Below are 24,216 nucleotides of genomic sequence, written 5' to 3'. Positions count from 1 at the left end.
CGAAGGAATTCAAACTTGGCGTGAGGCCCATGTTATTGGCTTTGAGTCAGCTGACTTGGCGTCCTGTTTCTATGGTTGCAGAGCAGGAAGTTTTTAAACTGTGCAGCTATGTTTGTGCCCGGTGGAGTCGGGGCTGTTGGTCACCCAGCCCGTTGTCTGACACAGGGGAAGGGGTTAGATTGAGACAAGTTCCACAGAGGGCGGCCCAGCACGCTCCACTGTGTGTGCGTCCGAGCTTGGCTAAGCATTTGAAGTGACTTCAGAGAGATCTTTTTCTGCAATTTCTCTTTTGAGACAAAGCGGAGGCAGAAGAGTTCTAAGATGTTGATCTAGGACTCACACCAGGGACATAACTCAGATTATCCGGCTCCCTTGATTGCTCGCCGTGCGTCCCTTTGTAGATCTGACCCAAGATGTCCATGCAGAAGCATCTGACAGTCCCAGACTGCCACAACCGTTCAGTGAGTGCTCTGGGATATCACTTGGCTCGGAGAGAGTTCCTGACCGGCTTTGAGGGTAAGAGTGCTGAGCAAGTTACTGCTGTAAATCTCAACATTTTAAATCACTCGTAGCATAGATTGTGATAAAATGAAGAATGCACCTACATTTATTTAGTGCCTTTTATGACCTTAGGGCGGCCCAAAGTGCTTCACAGACAATGATTCATGTTTTGAAGTAAAATGACTGTTGTGATATATGCAAACGTGACAACCAACTTGTACACAGCAAGGTCCCCAAACCAGTTATGAGGTGAATGTCCAGTTCATTCATTTTAATGATTTTGGTTGAGAAATATTAGCTAGGACAGCCATCATGCTCTTCTTTGAATAGTGCCATGGGATCAAACTGAACAAGCAGATGCGGCCTTACTTTAACATCTTATCCAGATTTCAGCACCTCCAAGAGTGCAACACTCCCTCAATATTGCACTGAAGCATCAACCTAGAGCCCACGACCCTCAAACTCAGAGGCAAGAGTGCTATCCACTGTGCCAAGCTAACAATTGGGAGTATTCCTCATTATATGGCTACTTATAGTAAATTACAAGTCTTCCTTGGATCGAGCTGTTTACCATCTCACCCACGGTTTACCGTCTCACCCATTATTTGTCATTGATTTAGTCACACAGTACAGCACAGAGGAGAACAAAGAATCCTGGCGGTGTCCTTGTTCCACACGTTCCCCATTTAGCCAAGCAATCAAAGGGAATGTTCCATCTGGAGTTGGGGTACAGGAAGGAGAAATAAAAGGTACGCACTCAGAGTGTCAACTTGTCTCAGCCGGTCAGAAGGTTGTGGGCTGAAGCCCCAATGCCAGAACTTGTGTTTACAATCCAAGCTGGCATTCCAGCATGAGATTGAAGTACTGCTGCATTGTTGGAGATGGTGTCCTTCAGAAGAGACATTAAACTGAGGTTGTGTCTGCTTCTCAGGCAGAGGCTAAAGCAGTAATAGGTTAGGCATCCTGGAAAGGTGAGATGAAATAGGCCAAACAATTTTCTTTATTAGGGCCTCTCTTGTGAAGCTGTTGTCCACATATTAAGTTTAACGTTATTTAATTCACTGTTGGCATGAATTTCTTACATTTGCCTTATTGATCTCAGCTGGGATAGCAGTTAGGTGTGACAGTTGGCCTCAGCACCCCCAGGTTAAGGCAGGGGGAAATCAGTCGCTGATACCGATCAGAGAATGCAACTACAATGAGGACGGGATTGGACTCGGCTTTACCCCAACTAACTGTTGACTAGTTTACACTTAGTGATAGATTTGGTGGGAACACCTAAACTAGCCGATCCTGGTTCACAGTTGTCCTAAACTAGCGCTGGCAGGAATTTGGCACCGCCATGTTTAGCGCCAGCACACAGCAATCTGAAAGTCCATCCACCCCTTTGTTGTCTCTGCTCACACGTGAAGAAGTTCTGATGGAACTGTGCCCCTTAAACGATTCACCGGCTGCAGACAGGGGAACAGAAACAATATGGAACATCAAACACAGCACTGCTTCTGCTAATCACAATGCTGGAGTTCTAACCCGGAGAATTTCAGGGGAAGAAGTACCACAAAAAGAGGAATATAAAATTCCCCTCGCAACCTGGCCTCACCCACACCCCAATAATAACCACAGCTGTACAAAAACATACAAAGAGGTGAGGGGCAGAAAAGTAGGAGGACTTTCTAACAAGAAATTACAATGGACTGGCAGTAACCCAGGTGAGATAAGCAACCTATTGAGGTACAAGCACAAACACTGCTATCTCCTCTCATTTCAATCAAACAAGGTCAATTTAATGTGGATTCCTGACAGCACAGGACTTTAATCACAGTGTTTGCGGAAAGACTATTGTCTAGTAACCATTTGTTTGCGCAGCGATTACTCCCTTCTGCTTCAGGCAGAGCAAGCTAACAATCGAGGGAAAAGAAAGAAAAATGGCCAGCAGTAGAATAACCATTATGGAAGGGGGGGAGGAAAATAGAAACTTATCCTAAACAATCCACCTAGAGCCTCTACATCTGCTCCACAATGCCTTCCCACAGTGGCTGACATGTGCACGAAGGTGAGGAGAGTACTGCCATTGACATCCGCTGTCACATTCCCACCCAGCACAATGGCACGCCTAGACAAGGGTAGTCCTTGTGTAGTCCCTGGCCATCCTACCCCAATTACTTTCATCTACTTCAATCATGGGACACTGCTGTTCCCAGTGTCTGAAACTGTGTCAGTAGTAGAGTCATTGAGATAGATCTTGTGTGATAGTGTACAACTGTTGATAGCGAGTTGGCAGCACGTTTTACATCTCTCCCCATTTTTATTTCTATTGACTGAAGAATTAGGACATAATATAAAAGAGTGTTAAGCCATTCAGGAGCAAAATCAGGAAGCACTTTTCCACACTAAAGGTACTTAGAAATCTGGAACTCTCTTCATCAAAAGGCTGTGGATGCTGGGTCATTCTGAGCTTTCAAAACTGAGATCAATAGATTTTTGTTAGGTAAGTATCAAGGGATAAGGAGCAAGGGCGGGCAAATGGAATTGACGTACAATTCAGCCATGACCTAATTGAATGGTGGAAAATGCTCGAGGGGCTGAATGGCCTACTCCTCTTTGCATGTAAAACTCTGTGAAAGGAACACTGAATATGGAGTGCAATTATTGTACTACGTTTGTTCAATGAACATTTTCTCTCATGCCTTTGTTCAGATGGTGTTATTAAATGGTGGGATTTGGAGACCGGACAAATGACCTTTTCGGTCTTTGAGCACACTGGTATGGTCACACAGTTCTTGTACTGGGGTGAACCCAAGCTCCTTTTCTCGGCATCGAATGATGGGACTATCGTGGTGTGGACTGTTGGAGCCACGGTATTTGACCGGATTACGGTAAGAGCTGCTTCCTTTTTTTTGTTGTTGTTACGACTTTTATTCCAGGTTGTCAAGAGGATTGGCTAAATTGACCCACATAAACAGTGGCAAAGAGTTCAAATTCCAGAGGTCACTATTAAAAATAAGGAGGAAAGTTTTCAAAGTGTAAACTGTTGTAATGTAGGAAATGACAATTTGTGCAGATCAAGCTTCCACACACAGCGACGTGATAATGACCATATAATCTGTTTTAGTGATATTGGTTGAGGGATAAATATTGGCCAGGACACCAGGGAGAACCTCCCTGCTTAGCTTTGAATACTGCCATGGATTATTTGACGTCCACCTGAAAGGGGAGACGGGACCTCAATTTAAGGTCTCATCTGTCAGATGGCATCTCTGTGCCTCAGAGGTAAGGGTGCTATCACTGAGCCACGGCTAACATCTGAATGACTAGTAATAAATCATTTGATTGGTGCACAGCAATGTTCCCTTGAATTGTTTCTTTGGGTGCCTTTGTATGAGCCTCTTCAAGGGGCTACGCGTCTCATTCAAAATACCGCGCATGTGCGTTATTTCCAATGTTAAAGCTGGTGAGCTGCAGAGCACTGCCTGGCCACAAAAGGGAACATTGTTGCACATATATACTGGTTTAAGAAAGAAAGAACTTGCATAAATATAGCACGTTTCATGTTCCCAGGATGTCCTAAAGTGCTCTACAGCCAATTAATTACTTTTGAAGTGCAGTCACAGTCTGCAAGAAAATGCACAGGCCCATTTGCGCACAGCAAGATTCCATAAACAGCAAACAAATGGGTAGTTTAGCGATGCACCTCCTGCTTCTGTCATTTTGTCTTTCACTTCCAGTTAAACACGTCAATATTTTGCATGGCAATCAATCACCGGAGGCATCAGCTCATCTGCGGATTCAAAAACCAGCTCAGGGTCTTTGCTTTGGATGACAAGAAAGATTCTGGTCACTTGTTAGATTTGCGGAAGAGCTTCACTGATCGCAGGCATAAGGACATCGTGTCATCTGTAGTCTGCCTTGATACACGGATATATTCTGCTGGGTGAGTACCTGTAAAACAAGACTAGGAAAAGGCAATTAGTGTTTTGAGTATCTGATACCCATCATCTTGTTCAAGAGGCTTGACTCGTAACACAGTGAAATGTACAGAAACAGAGTCTGTATTTGTCGGTATGAAGTACACCCTCTCTCCTCACATTGAGACTCGCCACCTACCCAAGCCCAAAGACCCTAAGCACAGGTTGACAAGAACCAGCGACTCCCCGAGTGCATTCAATGACAACAAGATCTTGCATTTATATAGCACCTTTAATGTAGTAAACTATCTGAAGGCGCTTCACAGGCACGGAATCACTAACAAGGTCGACATTTATTGCCCATCCCTATATCCGCTGAGAAAGTGATGGTGGGCCTACACCTTGAAATGCCTAGCAGGCATGGTGCTCCCATGATGGTGTTCGGTAGGAAACTCCAGGATGATGGCCCAGTGGTGATGAAGGAATGGCGATATACGTCCAAGTCAGAAGGGGCTGTGGCTTGAATAGGAACTTGGAGGTGACGGTGTTCCCATGGCATTGCTGCACTCCTCTAGTGTAAAATGGCTTCTGACTAATTTGGGAAACTGTTCCTCCAGTGAATTAACAGCGTTACATATGATTCGATAGCTAGAGTGAATTGGTGTTGGGATGCATTTATAGGACAATTTTCTACAAGGCAAAACATACTGCTTTGCCTTTGGTCAGGCCTCAGTAAAAATACTGTGTACAGTTTTGGTCTCCTCAAATGGTGGGTGATATTGAGGCTTTGGAGAGAGTGCAGAGGAGAGCCAATAGTTTGGGCACGGCTTTACTGAATTCCTTCAAGCGAGAGCAAGATGTGTTTCTGGCTGGGGCTGGGATCACCTCATACAAAAGGTAGGCACTGCATAGATTTATCAGGTCCAGAGTGATTTCCTGGATTAGTTTTGATCACCCATCTGGGGTGCAGAGGAATTTACCAGATTTTTCCCCCAAATTGGCCATGTTTTAACTATTTTTTGCCTCCCCCAGGAGATCACATGGCCCTGGGGGGATGGGGGGAGTGGAGAGTATATTTATATTGTGTGAGAAAGGCTGGATGGACCAGAAGCTCTTTGTTCATATGTACATGATAGCGCTGAAATCCCGGCCTTCCCAGGTCCGTACGGAGTGTGTACAGACCTGGAAAGGCATCACAAAAGCCGGTTTTCAGTGCACAATGCGCATGCGCTGAAAACTGGCTTTTCCAATCTGCCAAGCTGGAGCTTGACAGATCATCTATATATCAGGAGCGAGGACATTTGCAAGGGCAAGATTGCGGTATTTATCCATATCTTGCCCAGTAAATGTCCTCAAAATTCTTGCGCTTGATAAAAGCAGGCTTATAGCCTACTTTTACAGATGTAAGAGTTTAAAAACATACAAAAATATAATTAAATTAAATTAAAAAACACATATTATTTTTTTTTAAACCCTGCCCACTACGTTACATTTATTTTTAAATATAATTAAAATAAAAGGTTTTTAAAACTTGGGAAAAAATGTTCTCTAAGATATTTATTAACTTTAATTTCAATTAATTTTAATTAAGTGAGGTGTGTTTTTTGTTTTTTATTATATGTATTTCGTGTGTTTGTTTGTTTTTCTCATTAATAGCAATGTGAACTCGTAGATACGGAGTTCTCATTGCTATTAATGAGAAAGCTGTGGAATACTGTACCTGATTGGCTGAGCAGCCACACGTGACTGCACCTTCTGCTTGGGAACCTGGAGGACGGGAGCGTGCTTTGCAGCATGGGAAGAGAAAGCCTCCCCACTGGAATCCCACGCTCCTCCCGGACCACCAGGTAATTTCATAGAAATGTTTTAGGTCGGAAGCAATTGCCCGCAGGAAGCCTCCGATCGCAATTTCAGCCCCATTACATTTTGAAGCTAAGCTTTGTTCAAATATTAAATGACCAACAGGGCTCTTAATTTGAAGTCAAGTTGCGGTTTTGGTTTTAAACTCATGCAGAGTGAATTGGAATACATATTTCATCGAGCTATACTCTAGTCAGATGCAAATGGTCCAGAAAAACAAGCGTGCATAAGAAGAGGAAATACCACCGTGACATAGAAACATAGAAACATAGAAAATAGGTGCAGGAGTAGGCCATTCGGCCCTTCTAGCCTGCACCGCCATTCAATGAGTTCATGGCTGAACATGCAACTTCAGTACCCCATTCCTGCTTTCTCGCCATACCCCTTGATTCCCCTAGTAGTAAGGACTTCATCTAACTCCTTTTTGAATATATTTAGTGAATTGGCCTCAACAACTTTCTGTGGTAGAGAATTCCACAGGTTCACCACTCTCTGGGTGAAGAAGTTTCTCCTCATCTCGGTCCTAAATGGCTTACCCCTTATCCTTAGACTGTGACCCCTGGTTTTAAACGTGACACTACAGAACCTCACAGTGTGAGCAGAAGCGTAAAGATATAACGAGATAATCGGAGTGAAGTGGGACTGTTTGAGGTCAAAACTGCCTTTAAAATACAAGGCAAAGGAAATTGATAAATAACTGGGTGCTTGATCAAAATAAAGAACTTAAATTAAATCTTTTCACTGTGGGTGATCTGTTCGAGGTGTTGAAAATGTTAAAAGAATTCGATAGAGTAGATACAATTAAACTATTTACTCTGGTGGGGGAATCATGAACAAGGGGACATAATCTTAAAATTACAGCTAGGCCATTCAGAATTGCTATCAGGAAGCACTTCTTCAGACAAAGGGTAATGGAAATCTCCCCCCAAAAGGCTGTGGATGCTGGGATTCAAATGGAGCTTTCAAGACTGAGATCAAAAGATTTTTTTATAGGTAAGGGTATCGAGTGATATGGAGCAAATGCAGGTAAATGGGGTTGAGGTGCAGATCACCTGTGATCTGATTGAACGTCGGAATGGGACAGAGGGGCTGAATGGCCTCCTCCTGTTCCAATGTTTCCCCACCCCTCCCTGCAAAGCTAAAGGAAGGTGGGATAAGGTGACAGAGGCACCGAGAGTGGGCCAATTATCTCAAATAAAGGGTTTTTCCACCCTCTGACTGACAAACATTTCCACTTCTCTTGTTTGACCAGGTACGACAAGAAACTCATCATTTATAACACCAGCTCATATCCGAACAGCAAAACCCTGCAGGTTGTCTACTGCAACTCCAGTGCTCACGATGCGGGAATCACTAATCTGATGGTCGTCCGGGAATATGAGAGCACAAGGTAAGGGATGCAGTGACGCCTCGCTGCCGCAAACAGCAGTGTACTTCCTGATTGCTAATATTTTAGTTCAGGATATCTCAAAAAGCATAAGATTTGGGCTGAGAAATTCGGCCATGCTGTCTGCATTTTTCAGGCACCAAACAGCATCCTAAGCCTCCAATATGTAGGGCCGGAAGTACACACTCATTGTGAGGTGGAAGCGTGCCATCCATCATCTTGGTAAAGGGCAAAAAAAATCAGTTAGACGTGCCCAAAATTGAACTTGTACAGGAGACAGAAAGTCTTCTCCAATATAAGAATTACTATCATGCATGATGAATGAAGTGATATGGAGGACACTTGTAGGGGCTCTGACAATCATCGACTGATGACGATGATTTCCTATCCTCAACCCTTTTCAATACTTGATCGTCACTGGGTCAAAAGCCGAGAACTTCCTGCCCAACAACATTGTGGGAGCACCTTCTCCACACGGATCTCAGCAGTTCAAGAAGAAGGCCCACTCCCACCTTTTCGAGGGCACCTAGGGATGGCTGATAAATGCCGGCCTTGTCAGTGATGCCCATTTCCAAAGAATTATTTCAAAAATTGTAGGAAGAAGGGAAGACTGAGTGAGGTGAGGATTTTCATAGCAGGGTGCTATTTGGATTGACTTTACAATGTTGCCATGCTTGTCCACAGAGATATTAGCGTTTAACTTTAACAAGCTCTCTTTCACCCCAATACAGGCTGGTGACCGGCTCCTTCGATAAAAGTGTGAAAGTATGGTCACAGGATGGTCAGCTGATCCTGAAGCTCCCTCACTTTCCCGGGTTTATCAGCAGCCTCTGCTTTGTGCCCTGCGTGAACTCTGTCTGGATCTGCAGTGGCGTTTTGTCCCCTTCCATCTTTGATCCAAGCTCTGAAGAGATTGTGAGTGTACCCATTTCTTTCCTCGTTGGAATAATTCATGGATTTTGTGGAGAATTTTCGACTGATGGGACTATCATTTGATTTTCTAGACCACCTTTCTCCCTCCCTCATCCTCTTCCCCTAAGGGGCATACTCTTTCTGGAGTATCAGGGACCCTCCAATACCCCTCTCAAGTGGCCTAGGCTGTGAACGTTGGCAGTTATTCAGCCATGGATGGCATCACAGCCATCACTGAAAACAATGTGGTTTGTGAGATCTTACTGTGCGCAGATTGGCTGCTGCTTTTTAATACATAACAACAGTGTCAAAAGTACTTCATTTGTCTTCCTCTAGTTTTCACACACATACATTTTCAGGTAGGAAGAACTTGCATTTATATAGAGCCTTTCACATCCTCAGGATGTCCCAAAAAACTTTACAGCCAATTAAGTACTTTTGACACTGTCGTTATGTATTAAAAAGCAGCAGCCAATCTGCGCACAGTAAGATCTCACAAACCACATTGTTTTCAGTAGTGTTGATTGAGAGATAGATATTGGCCAGGACACAGGGGTGACCTCCCTTGCTCTTTGTTGAAATAGTGCCATGGGATCGCTTACAGGCAGACAGGGCCTCAGTTTAACATTTCAGCCAAAGGACGGCAGTGCAGCACTCCCTCAGTACTGTGCTCAAGTTCTGGAGTGGGACTTGAACCCACAACTCCACTCAACCAAGCTGACATTTCAGTAGGGTTGCAAACTCTCCAAGATTACCCTGGAGCTTCCAACAATTTAAGATTAATCTCTCCTAGGAGCAACTGGGAGAAATATTATAGTGTGCATTAAAAAATTGTATGTTTCTTTCATTTTGATTGAACACTTTAATTTATTAGTCATAAAAATATCAGAGGGGGAAGTCTGTTTGACTGACAGTCAAGAATCATTCAATCAGGTACTGAAGAGTCTGTTTGCTTTCCAATTGGCATGGGAATGAGGGGTGTCTGAGGATGGGCGACCAATGGCAGGATGGTCAGGGCGAGTGGGGGGGCGGGAGCTGGAGGTCATGTCATGAAACCTCCAGGAATACGTCCAGCCAGACTTGGCAACCCTATATTTCAAGGGGGCTAGTAATAAGCAGGGGGACTTCTGCCTGTTTATACCTTTCCTTGGCTGGGGGTTAAGCCCAATTGCACCACTGCCATGTTAACAGCACAAACTGAGGCCTACCAGCCTGTACAAGTGAGTACCATCCCAGGCGGTGCTCTTACCTACTGGGCCTCTACAGGAAGCCTTCCACTGTCCACAGCTCTCCTGTGACCATTATTATTGTCAATTTTGAAATAAAATAATTTGAATTCTTGGGTAGGTGAGCTACCCGTTAAATTGGCACGGTACTGCAGGGCTGAAATCTGTCTTGGGAGGTCGCGCAAAATGTGCGATAGCGAATCGGCCACCTGTTTTATACTCCGCCTGATTTTTTTTTGGCCATTGAAGTCAATGGAATAGAAAATCAGGTGGTGTGTAAAACAGGCTGCAGCTTTGCTATCACCTGTTTTACACTACCTCCCAAGACAAATTTCACCCCCTGCATGTGAGAGAAAATCATAGAATCATACATCACAGGAGACCATTCAGCCCATCATGCCTGTGCTGGCTCTTTGAAAGAGTTATCTAATTGGTCGCAGTCCCCTGCTCTTTCCCCATAGCCCTGAAAATTTCTCTTTATCAAATATTTATCCAATTCTCTTATAAAAGTCACTACTGAATCTGCTTCCACCACCCTTTCAGGAAGTGCTTTCCAGATCACAATTTGCTGTGTAAATAAAAATTCTCTTCATCTCCCCCCTGGATTTTTTGTCAATTATCTTAAATCTGTGTCCTCTGGTAATCAACCTTCTTGCCAGTGAAAACAGTTTCACCCCATTTATGCTATCTAAACCCCTCATAATTTTGAACACATCTATCAAATCTCCCATTAACCTTCTCTGCTCTAAGAAGAACAATCCCAGCATCTCTAGTCATACTACGTAACTGAAGACCCTCATCCCTGGTACAGTTCTAGTAAATCTCCTTTGTGCCCTCTCCAAGGCCTACAACTTTCCTAAAGTGTGATGCGTAGAATTGGACACAATACAGAGAAGAGGAAGGATCCATAAGAGAGGTGGTGCACTGTGGCCGAGCAGCCACACGGGTGGAGGGTCGTGCTTTAGGCCTGTGATTCCTTAACTCCGCTATGTCATCATAGGCAGTCTCTCGAAATCGAAGAAGACTTGCTTCCACTCTAAAAATGAGTTCTTAGGTGACTGAACAGTCCAATACATGATCACAGTTATGCTGCCACTGGGAAACTCTTCAGTACAGTTGAGCTGAGAGGGAGCTCTGGAGGGAATCCTTTGCAAGCTGTTCTCACACACCACCTAGAGGAAACATTGGATTTATCAACTCTGCTCACTGCTGAAATCCTATAAATATATATATATCCAACCCTCCTCGTCATGTGTGGCTGTGTGGTTGATAATAAAGAGGAAAGTCATGGACTGCAGGAGGATCTCAATCTACTGGTCAGGGCGGCAGAACAGTGGCAAATTAAATTTAATCTGGAGAAGTGTGAGGTAATGCACTTTGGGAGGGTATAATACACTTTAAATGGTAGATCATTTAGAAGTGTAGATGAACAAAGGGACCTTGGAGTGCTTGTCCACAGATCCCTGAAAGTAACAGGCCAGGTGGATAAGGTGGTTAAGAAGGCATATGGAATGTTTGCCTTTATTGGCTGAGGCATAGAATACAAGAGCAGGGAGGCTATGCTTAAATTGTATAATACACTGGTTAGGCCACAGCTGGAATACTGCATGCAGTTCTGATCACCGTATTATAGGAAGGATGTGATTGCACTGGAGAGGGTGCAGAGGAGTTTTACGAGGATGCTGCCTGGAATGGAGACTCTTAGCTATGAGGACAGATTGGATAGACTGGGTTTTTTCTCCTTGGAACAGAGGAGGCTGAGGGGAGATCTCATTGAGGTGTATAAAATTTTGAGAGGCCTGGATATAGTGGATAGCAAGGGCCTATTTCCCTTGGTGGAGGGGTCAATTACGAGGGGACATAGGTTTAATGTCGTTGGTGGAAGGTTTAGAGCGGTTAGAGGGGAAGCTTCTTCATACAGAGGGTTGTGGGGTCTGGAACTCGCTGCCTGGTAGGGTGGTAGAGGCAGAAACACTCACCATATTTAAAAAGTGCTTGGCTGTGCACTTGAAGTGCCGTAACCTGCAGGGTTAGAGACCTAGAGCTGGTACGTGGGATTAGACTGGATAACCTCTTGTTGTCTGGCACAGATACGATGGTAAGTACATCATGGAATCTAATACAGCCAGACTGATCTCCTGGACTAGTTTCGATCGCCTGGATGAGTCGGAGAGGAATTTTCCCAGATATTTTTCCCCAGTTGGCCTGGGTTTTTAGCTGTTTTTTGCCTCTCCCAGGAGATCACATAGCTTTGGTTGGGGTGGAGTGTAAAATGTCGCAATACATGGGGTGTCGCAGTTGTGTGGGGCGGACTGGTTGGGCCGGATACTCTTTACCTTTCCACCATTGTTCATTGTTCATAGGTTTATATGTAACCTTCAGGCTGCTGACCGAGGGCCATGTGGCTCTTTGTCGGCCGGCGTGGACACGATAGGCTGAAGTGGCCTCCTTCTGCGCTGTAAATTTCTATGTTTCCATGTAGCCAAATAAATTATATCATGTGCCCGCAATTCTCTCCCCTCCCCTTCATTGACTCGTTTGGTAGCACTCTCACCAGCGGATCAAAAGATTTTGCATCAGGCCTTGAGGAAATCATTCAGGCAGACACTATGGTGTATTACTGAGGGAGCACTGCATTGTCGAAGGTACTGTCCTTTGAATGAGACGTTAAACCAAGGTTCAGTCTGCCTCTTCAATTAGATATAAAGGCCTGGATAAACAGGGGTGGGTTATGGTATCGGAGAGGTGGAGTTTTGGATGGCATTCCCAGAAGTCTGAATTTCCCCGCGTGCTATGGAGTTCTAACTCCACAGCATGCCTCTTTTGTCATTGACAGGTTCCCTGCCCGGAAGTCAGCCTGATTGACGGATTCCGGACCAAGCTGCAGGAGCAGGTAGCATACTCGTTGCTTGAGGACTTCAGTGGTCTGCCCGATGAGGGCTCTAGTTGACCCATGGATCTAATTGTAGTGCAGTTCAACCACTCAGTGTGGATTAATGGGAAGAGTCATGAGCCAAGTGTGCCCAATCAGCCAGCCTCTCACTTACTGTGCAGGGGTAAAGACTTGTGGGGCAGGGATGGTGGAGGATTAGTGCAATATAAAAATATTATGCCAGCTTCTGGGATAGCAGGCCCAGACTTCGTTGGCACGTTGCTGGTGACCACCAATTGAACACCAATGCTGTGGAAGCCCTTGCGATTCATGAAGGAGACGCAGGGCGATGCGAGTGGGTTCAATGACGCCCTAGACCTGGTGGAATCCTGAAATCTGTGCAATTCCCAGAGCTTGATCCTGCCATTTCTGATTCTCAGTAGGGATGAAAATGTCTGCTGTGGAAAAGATGGGATCAGTCACCTGCTTAATGTTGCAGGAGAATGTAATGGGAACATTTACTCTTGCTATTCACTCTAACCTTCTCTGTCCTTACTGCTGACCTATGTTCTCACTCAGCTACTCTGGTTCTTTATGTTCTTTTTCCTCCTCTCAGCTCTTTTTCGTTGCGGTTCATAAAATACTCTGGTTGTCTGCTGTAGGGTGAGGTCCTTTGCAACTTTCATTGAGAGTTGCCAAACTTATTTCACCCATGGCACCCATCAAAGAGTCCTTTAACCTCTCTGCTCGGCTAAACTTTAACCCAGATCTGGAACGCACCCGTCTCCTCAATAGCTCAATGCCCGAGTGTTATCCCAATTTCTTTTTCCAGGTTTCTGAGTCTATCGAAACTTTCCAAACACATGAGATTGGACATCCGCTGCATCAACTGGTCTGTATCCCGGAGACCAATCACGTGATTGGTAAGCAGTTACGTTGCCACACTTTCACCAGTGGTTTTGCCAGCAATACTGTCAACTCAGTAAGCATTTTCTTGTTCTTCTGAACACAGCAAAAGGTGTCTTCTCGAATATTTTCAAGGGGATGGAATCTGAAATGAAACTTTTGCAGTGCCAGCATGTCCAGTATAGTTGGCTGAAGCTTCCTGCAGTGCTTGGTGCTGACACTAATGGGTTGTCTTAACTCCCAGTGAGTTTCGGGACATGGGGTCATGGCTGAGTGAAAAACCCACTCGCAGGTCCAGATTCCAGACCCGGGATGGGATTTTCACTCACGAGCCTTATCTGCCCAAAACTGTCAGGAAAGCGGTAGCTCGCTGGTGGGCAGGCGGGGGTGAGTGGAGGTCCCGCTGCCGAGAGGCCACAGGTTGACACCAAAGGAAGGCTCTCCGGGCAAGAAGGTTAGTAATGCTGAGGGGTTTTCGGGAGAACTCACTAGAGGGAATGGGGAAGTGGGAAGAGTCCCGGGGAAGGTGAAGCTGCCACTGAGTGTGGTCAATGAGGCCACTCCTCCTCCTCTTGGCCTCACAAAGGAAAGTTATCCACTTACCCTTTTTGGAGCCTCTTCGTCCACCCGACGGATTCTGACCTGTCGTTACCAGCGGGAAATTTGCAGTGGCTTCTGTAAGTGGTTCCCTTTAGGTGTTTTCGACGCACCCCCACTTTACAATAGTTCTTGAGCTGGGAGTGATTACTCTACTGAACAGATGAATGAGTCAGGAACGAATACCTTGGTCTCAACCGGCAATGCTTTTATTAAAGTTAATGCACACACCTGCACCCAATAAAACCACACACACCCTGATGTGTAAAACAAACAAATATAGTACAACACACAATCTGGCCCATCTAAACAGGCCCCCTAACACGAAGTACTCACGTCTAAAACCTCCTCTGAAAAACTCCTAAGATTTGGTTGGGAGAACGCACGATACCCCCTCACACCGTGGCTGTGATCTTAAAAGATGCGTGGGCAGAGATTGATGCTCACCGATTCTTTGGCTTACTTGCTGCTTCTTCTGATGAAAACGTATCTCTTCTGGTTTCTTCTCTCCGTCCCACAAGGAGGGTTCGGTTCTTGTAGAAGTGAAGCAGCGAGAGCAAGAGAGCGAGATGTGGCCTCACGGCTTCTTTTATACCCCCAGTTTGTTTGCCTTTTCAGGCCAAATAAAGTGTGTTGTTGTATTGAGGCTTCCTGTAGGTGTGTCTTCTGGCCCAATAAAGTTTTTTCCTTTGTTTCGAGGTTTCCTGATTTGAGTCCAGTGATGGGTTTTCACTTCTGACTGGTTTGGGCTTAATGGCTTTCTATTGTTCTGGTATCTCATCCAGGTAATGGCTCGATCACTGATCAGTTCATTTGATCTAACTTTGACGAGTTCACATTGCTTAACAACGGACCCTCAATTTGCCCATCACCTGCGATGAATTGCCTTATCTTGGTCATTGTCTTCCCAGACCACACCTGCTCATCATTCTATTAATAAAGGATGGAATCACTGCAATAGTGAGAAATAATATTGGCTCAAATGATCAGGATGTTGAAATAGTTTGGGTTGAGATCAGGAATAATAAAGGGAAAAAGTCACTGGTGGGCGTAGTCTATAGGCCCCCTAACAGTAGCAACTCTGTTGGTCGGAGCATAAACCAGAAAATAGTAGGGGCTTGTAAAAAGGGAACAGCAATAATCATGGGTGATTTTAACCTCCATATTGATTGGACAAATCAAATTGGTCAGGGTAGCCTTGAGGAAGAGTTCATAGAGTACATAAGGGACGGGTTCCTTGAGCAGTATGTAATGGAACCAACCAGGGGGCAGGCTATCTTAGATCTGGTCCTGTGTAATGAAACAGGATTAATAAACAATCTCCTAGTAAAGGATCCCCTTGGAATGAGTGATCATAGCATGATTGAATTTCAAATTCAGATGGAGGGTGAGAAAGTTGGATCTCTGACCAGCGTACTAAGCTTAAATAAAGGAGACAATGAAGATTTGAGGGCTGAGTTGGCTAAAGTGGACTGGGAAAATAGATTAAAGTGTAGGACGGTTGATGAATAGTGGTGTACATTTAAGGAGATATTTCACAATTCTCAAGAAAAGTATATTCCAGTGAGGAGGAAAGGGTGCAAGAGAAAAGATAGTCATCCGTGGCTAACTAAAGAAATAAACAACGGTATCCAATTAAAAACAAGGGCATACAATGTGGCCAAAACTAGTGGGAGGACAGAAGATTGGGAAGCATTTGAAAGCCAACAAAGAATGACTAAACGAATGATTAAGAAAGGGAAGATAAACTATGAAAGTAAACTAGCACGAAATATAAAAACAGATAGCAAGAGTTTCTATAGGTATATAAAAAGGAAAAGAGTGGCTAGAGTACATGTTGATCCCTTAGAGGATGAGACCAGGCAATTAGTAATGGGGAACATGGAGATGGCAGAAACTCTGAACAAATATTTTGTATCAGTTTTTACGGTTAGAGGACATTAACAATATTCTCGCAGTGGATAGTCAAGGGCTATGGGGGTGGGGGGGGGGGAACTTAACACAATCACAATCACTAAGGAGGTGGTACTCATAAGATAATGGGACTAAAGGCGGATAAATCCCCTGGTCCCAATGGCTTGCATCCTAGGGTCTTAAGAGAAGTAGCGGCAGGGATACTGGATGCATTGATTGTAATTTACCAAAATTCCCAGGATTCTGGGGAGGTCCCAGCAGATTGGAAAACTACAAATGCAACGCCCCTATTTAAAAAAGGAAGCAGCCAAAAAGCAGGAACCTATAGACCAGTTAGCCTAACATCTGTGGTTGGGAAAATGTTGGAGTCCATTATTAAAGAAGCAGTAGCAGGACATTGGAAAAGCAAAATTCGGTCAGGCAGAGTCAGCATGGATTTATGAAGGGGAAGTCATGTTTGACAAATTTGCTAGAATTCTTTGAGGATGTAACGAACAGGGTGGATAAAGGGGAACCAGTGGATGTGGTGTATTTGGACTTCCAGAAGGCATTTGACAAGGTGCCACATAAAAGGTTACTGCACAAGATAAAAGTTCACGGGGTTGGAGGTAATATATTAGCATGGATAGAGGATTGGCTAACTAACAGAAAACATTAGAGTCAGGATAAATGGTTCATTCTTGGGTTAGCAATTAGTAACCAGTGGGGTGCTGCAGGGATCAGTACTGGGACCCCAAACTATTTACAATCTATGTTAACGACTTGGAGGAAGGGACCAAGTGTAATGTAGTCAAGTTTGCTGACGATACAAAGATGGGAGGAAAAGCAATGTGTGAGGAGGACACAAAATCTGCAAAAGGACATAGACAGGCTAAGTGAGTGGGCAAAAATTTGGCAGATGGAGTATAATGTTGGAAAGTGTGAGGTCATGCACTTTGGCAGAAAAAAATCAAAGAGCAAGTTATTATTTAAATGGAGAAAGATTCCAAAGTACTGCAGTACAGTGGGACCTGGGGGTACTTGTGCATGAAACACAAAAGGTTAGTATGCAGGTACAGCAAGTGATCAGGAAGGCCAATGGAATCTTGGCCTTTATTGGGGGATGGAGTATAAAAGCAGGGAAGTCTTGTTATAGTTGTACAAGATATTGGTGAGGCCACACCTGGAATACTGCGTGCAGTTTTGGTTTCCATATTTACGAAAGGATATGCTTGCTTTGGAGGCAGTTCAGAGAAGGTTCACTCAGTTGATTCCGGAGATGAGGGGGTTGACTTATGAGGAAAGGTTGAGTCGGTTGGGCCTCTACTCATTGGAATTCAGAAGAATGAGAGGTGATCTTATCGAAACATATAAGATTATGAGGGGGCTTGACAAGGTGGATGCAGAGAGGATGTTTCCACTGGTAGGAAAGACTAGAATTAGAGGGCACAATCTTAGAATAAGGGGCCGCTCATTTAAAACTGAATAAGGTGAAATTTCTTCTCTCAGAGGCTTGTGAATCTGTGAAATTCACTGCCTCAGAGAGCTATGGAAGCTGGAACTTTGAATACATTTAAGACAGAAAGACAGTTTCTTAAACGATAAGGGAATAAATGTTATGGAGAGCAGACAGAGAAGTGGACCTGAGTCCATGATCGGATCAGCTATGATCGTATTAAATGGCGGAGCAGGCTCGAGGGGCTGTATGGCCTACTCCTGCTCCTATTTGTTATGTTCTGATTCTAAGTCCAACTTGGTGAAGTACCTGGGCCCCTCCCACAAACAGTTTCCAGATTTTCTGCAGTGAGAAAAATATTAAACCGAAATGTCCAGATAATGTCCAAGAAATTCTTGGGGAGCCGATGCTTACACTTCCCCGCTCAGGGCAGAGTTAAAAGACGACTGGGGTCCCGAAGATGAAATGAGACCCCGATCTGCATAAATTTATGAGGCTCCGGCCTGCTTCCGGCGAGCCCCTCATTCACCGAACTGCAGTGAGCAGTTAAAATGGTGGCCAGCGGGATCAGGGCATGAAGGGTGAATGCCAGGCAAGGTGGGTTAAAATTCCCGCACCAGGTTACTGATGTGAAACATGTTCTGTTCCCCAGGACTAAGATATCTCACCTTCAAGCAAAAAGAAAGAAAAGCATGTGCATTTATTTGGCGTCTTTCACATCGTCAGGTTGTCCCAAAGTGGTTCCCATCCAATGAATTATATTTGAAGTGCAATCAGTTAATGCAGCAAACAATTTGCACACAGCAAGGTTCCACAAACGGCAATAAAACAAATAACCCAAAAATCTGTTTTATTGATGTAGGTTGAGGGATAAATATTGGCCTGGACACAGGGGAGAACTCGCCTGCTCTTCAAGATAGTGCCATGGACCTTTTATGTCCACCTAAGAGGGCACACGGGGCCTCCGTTTAACATCTCATCTGAAGGACGGCATCTCTGGCAGTGGAGCACTTCCTCAGTATTGCACTGGGAGTGTCAGCCTGGATTATGCGCTCAAGTCCTGCAGTGGAGCTTGAAACCAAAATCTTTAGGCCCAGAGATAAAAGTGCTCCTATCACTGATTCAAGCTATCAGGTCGACAAGTTGGTCCAAAAATAAAAAGTTTCCTTAATTAAAAAATGTGTAATTAATAAATAGATGAACTAAGAATCATAGAGGTTTACAGCACGGAAGGAGGCCATTTCTGCCCATCATGTCCATGCCAGTCAACAGGAGGCGCTCTGACCTAATCCCACTTTCCAACTCTAGGTTCCTAACCCTGCAGGTTACAGCACTTCAGGTGCACATCCAAGTACTTTTTAAATGTGGTGAGGGTTTCTGCCTCTACCACCCTAAATTGCCATCCCGCTCTGCTGTCTTGGTTGGTATATTCTCCGTCCATGTATTGCTGACTCGTACAGATCAGACAGGCCCCGGCCCCAAGGTTCACTCTTCACTCTGTGCCAAGATCACAATGTGGTGCTACAATTCGTCTCAGTGCATCAGGGTTTGGGAGCAGAAGAATCAAGCAGGGTCCCTGCTCCCAGCCTCTGTGGGAGACCTCTGCCTGTGTGGGTCTGTGTGAGTATCAGGGAAGGACAGGATCTGGCTCCGGCTCAGCTGGTGATGACCCCCATGGTTCAATAGCCTGTGGACCCTGACTGTCTGCGCAACACATGTGAAGAATGACCGCTTGGGCGAGGTACTGGAGGGCTGCCTTTGACGGCCCCCCACCCTTCGGTGAACTGTACCCTGGGATGAGTCAACACCTGCGGGAGAGGAATAAGATGGTAAGGAAACTGGGAAGTGACTCTCTAATCCTTGCACATCTTTCCATGACAGGTTTCAGCAGGCAGCATAGAGACGTGACGGTGTGGAAGTACAACAAGATGGGTTGCGTCACAGTGTTACGAAGCAAGCAGCCCATGGAATGCCTGACATACAGTGAGTGCAGCACGATAGGAACAGAGGCTGTAGGACTGTAATAGTTTACCATCAATTCCAACACAATCTGTTCAATGATGAGTTTCACACAAATCTATGTGTAGTAAAAGGTCTCCCAGTGGGTGATGGAAATGAAGCATCAGTTACTGGGGAATTGGGCAGTATAAATGAGTTTGGAAACAATTCACCCTTAGCTCAGTGGGTAGACCCACTCCAGAGACTTGATATACTGAGAGAGTGCTGTATTGTCAGAGGTGTCACCTTTCAGATGAGACATTAAACCGAGGCTCTGTCTGCCCTCTCAGATGGATGTAAAAGATCTTATATTGATCTCTCAATCAATCACTGATGTGTGTGGGATCGTGCTGTGCACAAATTGGCAGCTGTATTTCCTACATGACAATAATAACTACACTTCAAAAACTTTCTCATAGGCTGTAAAGTGCTTCAGGACATCCTGTGGTCATGAAGTCACTATATAAATACAAGTTCTCCCTCAATTGGATACATTCCTGGAGAGGGAAGGAGGTTAAAGGATATAGTGAGAAGGCTGGTATGCAATCTGTAAATAAACTTGTTGGACTTTAAATATCTTTTCCTAAACCATTCTCTCCTTCTTAAAGATTCCTTGTGACATGTGACTCATGGGGCATTCAGACATTGAGATGGATTATTGCCATAACCGCATGGGCATAAAGTACCGCATGGGCATAAAGTACCACCTGGGTGGTGGGTAGAGAAGAAAATCGGGCAGAAAGGATGGGATGGAAAGAAAATTGAGTGGGATCCATTTTGAACCTGCCCAGCTCCACGCAATATTTTTATGGGCTGGAAATTCGGTATCGCCCCGGTTGGGGCATTAACTTTTGAGAAGTTGGAAGTTTAGCGCCAGGTGCTAATCACCTTTCAGATGTGACATTAAACCGAGGCTCTGTCAGATGGATGTAAAAGATCTTATATTTATCTCTCAATCAATCACTGATGTATGTGGGATCGTGCTGTGCACAAATTGGCAGCTGTATTTCCTACATGACAATAGTAACTACACTTCAAAAACTTTCTCATTGGCTGTAAACTGCTAAATTCAGTCTCAGTGCTCAAAGAATGCAGGGAAGCGCAAAATCAGGCGCTAATGGTGTTAGGCTCCAAGCGATAATGAATATGAGGTGTGTATTGGTGAAGGCGCCCTCCAGCTATTAAAGGGGAGGGTCACTGGAGTCTGAGCACCATCCCCCAATGATTCGTGAAGTGCTGAACGGCAATAAGCTGTGGGATAAAATGCAAAGGCCTGTGACAGCCTGCAACACTCCAGGGACTAAGCAGCCTTTAATTGGCTACAGATGCATCCTGCACTCTCTGCCACTCATAACTGACCTTTGGAACGGAAGTTCCTTGACAGCTGGGGTGCACCCCTTTAAGTAGCACCCTACCAGCCACCAGCCAGCTGGTTCATGCCTCCGCTCTCTGGCACTGTCAGCACGAGGAAATAAGTTGGCGGAGGGCATTACTGAAGTTTGTAGATCGGGTGCCCAGCGAGCGTGACATCACGATCTGCATGGCGAAAGGTGTCGAGACGCTAACTGTTATCACCGGCGCAATGGGCCAGAGAATTTGCCATGCAGCGTGAGATTCGTCCCGCCACAGCGCGACTGCATGAGCGCCCCGTTAGCGCCCACGGCAGGCGCTAACTGAAGGCACTAACATGCCAAATTCTTCCCCCTATGATTCTATCTCTTCCAGACCAATCCAAACTCAGGAAGGCTGCTTTCAAAATTCCAGTAGTATGCTCTATGAGGACTCTTGTGGAAGAATGAACCTTGTTACAGTGACACTCAATTGAAATCCTGGTGAACAAAACAGATATCATCAGCCACAGCTGGAGAGAATGACATTGATCTCCCAGGGGCCACCCAAAGATTGGCCTTTCTAATACAGAGATCATGATTGGCTGATTTTGCAGTACTGACAAATACAGCAGTTGTGATTGGTCATTTAAGTAACTCACAATTACATCATATCTCTGGGTTTTGACGAGATTTCTGCCTATTTTCTAATGAAAATTTCTGCTAAATGCTCATTTTTTGAAGGTGGGAACATTTATTTTTGTGATAAGTGGTCCGTAAACTAATATTGGTGTCAATATGAAGTACTTCCACAGAGGGAACCGCTGAAAACATTTTTTTGAGACTCGGCCCACAGTCTAACAGGACAGTCTTAAAATGATAATTGTGGGAAGCTGCCTTGAAAACAATCATTCACTTGCACAAGCATACAGAATGCTTGCCTTATTGGCCGAGGCATAGAATACAAGAGCAGGGAGGTTCTGCTTAAATTGTATAATACTCTGGTTAGGCCACAGCTGGAGTACTGCGTGCAGTTCTGGTCGCCGTATTATAGGAAGGACATGATTGCACTGGAGAGGGTGCAGGGGAGATTTACCAAAATGCTGCTTGGAATGGAGAATCTTAGCTATGAGGACAGATTGGATAGGCTGGGTTTGTTCTCATTGGAACAGAGGAGGTTGAGAGGAGACCTCTTTGAGGTGTACAAAATTTTGAGGGGCCTGGATATAGTGGATAGCAGGGGCCTATTTCCCTTGGTGGAGGGGTCCATTATGAAGGGGCATAGTTTTAAGGTGGCTGGTGGAGGGTTCAAAGGGGATTTGAGGGGAGGCTTCTTTATGCAGAGGATTGTGGGGCTCTGGAACTCACTGCCTGGCAGGGTGGTGGATGCAGAAATCCTCACCACATTTAAAAGGTGCTTGGATGTGCACTTGAAGCGCTGTAACCTGCAGAGTTACGGACCTGGAGCTGGTAAGTGGGATTACACTGGATAACCTCTTGTTGGCTGATGCAGATACGATGGTAAATACTGCAGGGAATCGAATAGACCACCTTCTCAAGGGCAATTAGGGATGGGTAATAAATGCCGGCGTTGCCAGCGATGCCCACATCCTGTGGACGAATACCTTTTAAAAACTGCACCTGACCTGGGACTGTTTGATGGGACAGTACGGAGGGTGGCTCAGGGAGATTTACTGTATCTAACCTAGCTTGTTGCCTGACACGGGGCAGTTTAAAGGAGCTTTAAGTCTGTAACTAACCTGTACTGTACCTGCCCTGGAAGTGTTCAATCGGTCAGTATAGATGGAGCCTTACTCCGTATCTAACCCATGCTGTACCTGCCCTGAGAGTGTTTGATGGGATAGTGCAGAGAGAGCTTTACTCCGTATCTAACCCGCGCTGTACCTGACCTGGGAGTGTTTGATGAGGCAGTGTCGAGGGTGCTTTACTCTGTACCGAACGCATGCTGTACCTGCACTGAGAGTGTTTGATTGGACAGTATAGAAAAATAGAAAATAGGAGCCTGCACCACCATTCAATAAGATCATGGCTGATCATTCACCTCAGTACCCCTTTCCTGCTTTCTCTCCATACCCCTTGATCCCTTTAGCCATAAGGGCCATATCTAACTCCCTCTTGAATATAATGAACTGGCATCAACACCTCTCCGCGTTAGAGAATTCCACAGGTTAACAATTGTCTGAGTGAAGAGAATTTCTCCTCATCTCAGTCCTAAATGGCTTACCGCTTATCCTTAGTCTATGTCCCCTGGTTCTGGACTTCCCCAACATCGGGCACATTCTTCCTGCATCTAACCTGTCCAGTCCCGTCAGAATATTATATGTTTTTCTATGAGATCCCCTCTCATCCTTCTAAACTCCAGTGAATACAGGCCCAGTCGATCCAGTCTCTCCTCATATGTCAGTCCTGCCATCCCAGGAATCAGTCTGGTGAACCTTCGCTGCACTCCCTCAACAGCAAGAACGTCCTTCCTCAGATTAGGAGACCAAAACTGAACACAGTATTCCAGGTGAGCCTCACTAAGGCCCTGTACAACTGCAGTAAGACTTCCCTGCTCCTATACTCAAATCCCCTAGCTATGAAGGCCAACATACCATTTGCCTTCTTCACCGCCTGCTGTACCTGCATGCCAACTTTCAATGACTGATGTACCATGAAACCCAGGTCTCATTGCACCTCCCCATTTCCTAATCTGCTGCCATTAAGTTAATATTCTGCCTTTGTGTTTTTGCCACCAAAGTAGATAACCTCACATTTATCCACATTATACTGCATCTGCCATGTATTTGCCCACTCACCTAACCTGTCCAAGTCACCCTGCAGCCTCTTCGCATTCTCCTCACAGCTCACACTGCCACCCAGCTTAGTGTCATCTGCAAACTTGAAGATATTACATTCAATTCCTTCATCTAAATCATTGATGTATATTTAAATAGCTGGGGTCCCAGCACTGAGCCCTGCGGCACCCCACTAGTCACTGCCTGCCATTCTGAAAAGGACCCGTTTATCCCGACTCTCTGCTTCCTGTCTGCCAACCAGTTCTCTATCCACATCAGTACATTACCCCCAATACCATGTGCTTTCATTTTGCACACCAATCTCTTGTGTGGGACCTTGTCAAAAGCCTTTTGAAAGTCCAAATGCACCACATCCACTGGTTCTCCCTTGTCCACTCTACCAGTTACATCCTCAAAAAATTCCAGAAGATTTGTCAAGCATGATTTCCCTTTCATAGATCCATGCTGACTTGGACCGATCCTGTCACTGCTTTACAAATGCGCTGCTATTTCATCTTTAATAATTGATTTCAACATTTTCCCCACTACTGATGTCAGGCTAACCAGTCTATAATTA

The 24,216-nt window shown here is 45.0% G+C and overlaps 1 protein-coding gene across 1 annotated transcript in view; it reads left to right on the top strand.

Moving 5' to 3' along the window:
- Positions 1-413: 413 nt before the first annotated feature.
- The window catches only part of LOC139262164 (uncharacterized), a 64,612-nt gene continuing 40,809 nt past the window's right edge, over positions 414-24,216 (top strand). The window contains exons 1-7 of the mRNA XM_070877308.1: positions 414-516; positions 3,199-3,377; positions 4,227-4,432; positions 7,519-7,656; positions 8,385-8,568; positions 13,496-13,586; positions 19,397-19,498. Of these exons, the coding sequence (XP_070733409.1) occupies positions 414-516; positions 3,199-3,377; positions 4,227-4,432; positions 7,519-7,656; positions 8,385-8,568; positions 13,496-13,586; positions 19,397-19,498 (1,003 nt within the window). The remainder of the gene's footprint in view (positions 517-3,198; positions 3,378-4,226; positions 4,433-7,518; positions 7,657-8,384; positions 8,569-13,495; positions 13,587-19,396; positions 19,499-24,216) is intronic.

The sequence above is a fragment of the Pristiophorus japonicus genome, chromosome 4, assembly GCF_044704955.1.
Source record: "Pristiophorus japonicus isolate sPriJap1 chromosome 4, sPriJap1.hap1, whole genome shotgun sequence".
NCBI classification, from domain to species: Eukaryota; Metazoa; Chordata; class Chondrichthyes; family Pristiophoridae; genus Pristiophorus; species Pristiophorus japonicus.
This window is presented reverse-complemented; position numbering and strand designations above follow the sequence as displayed.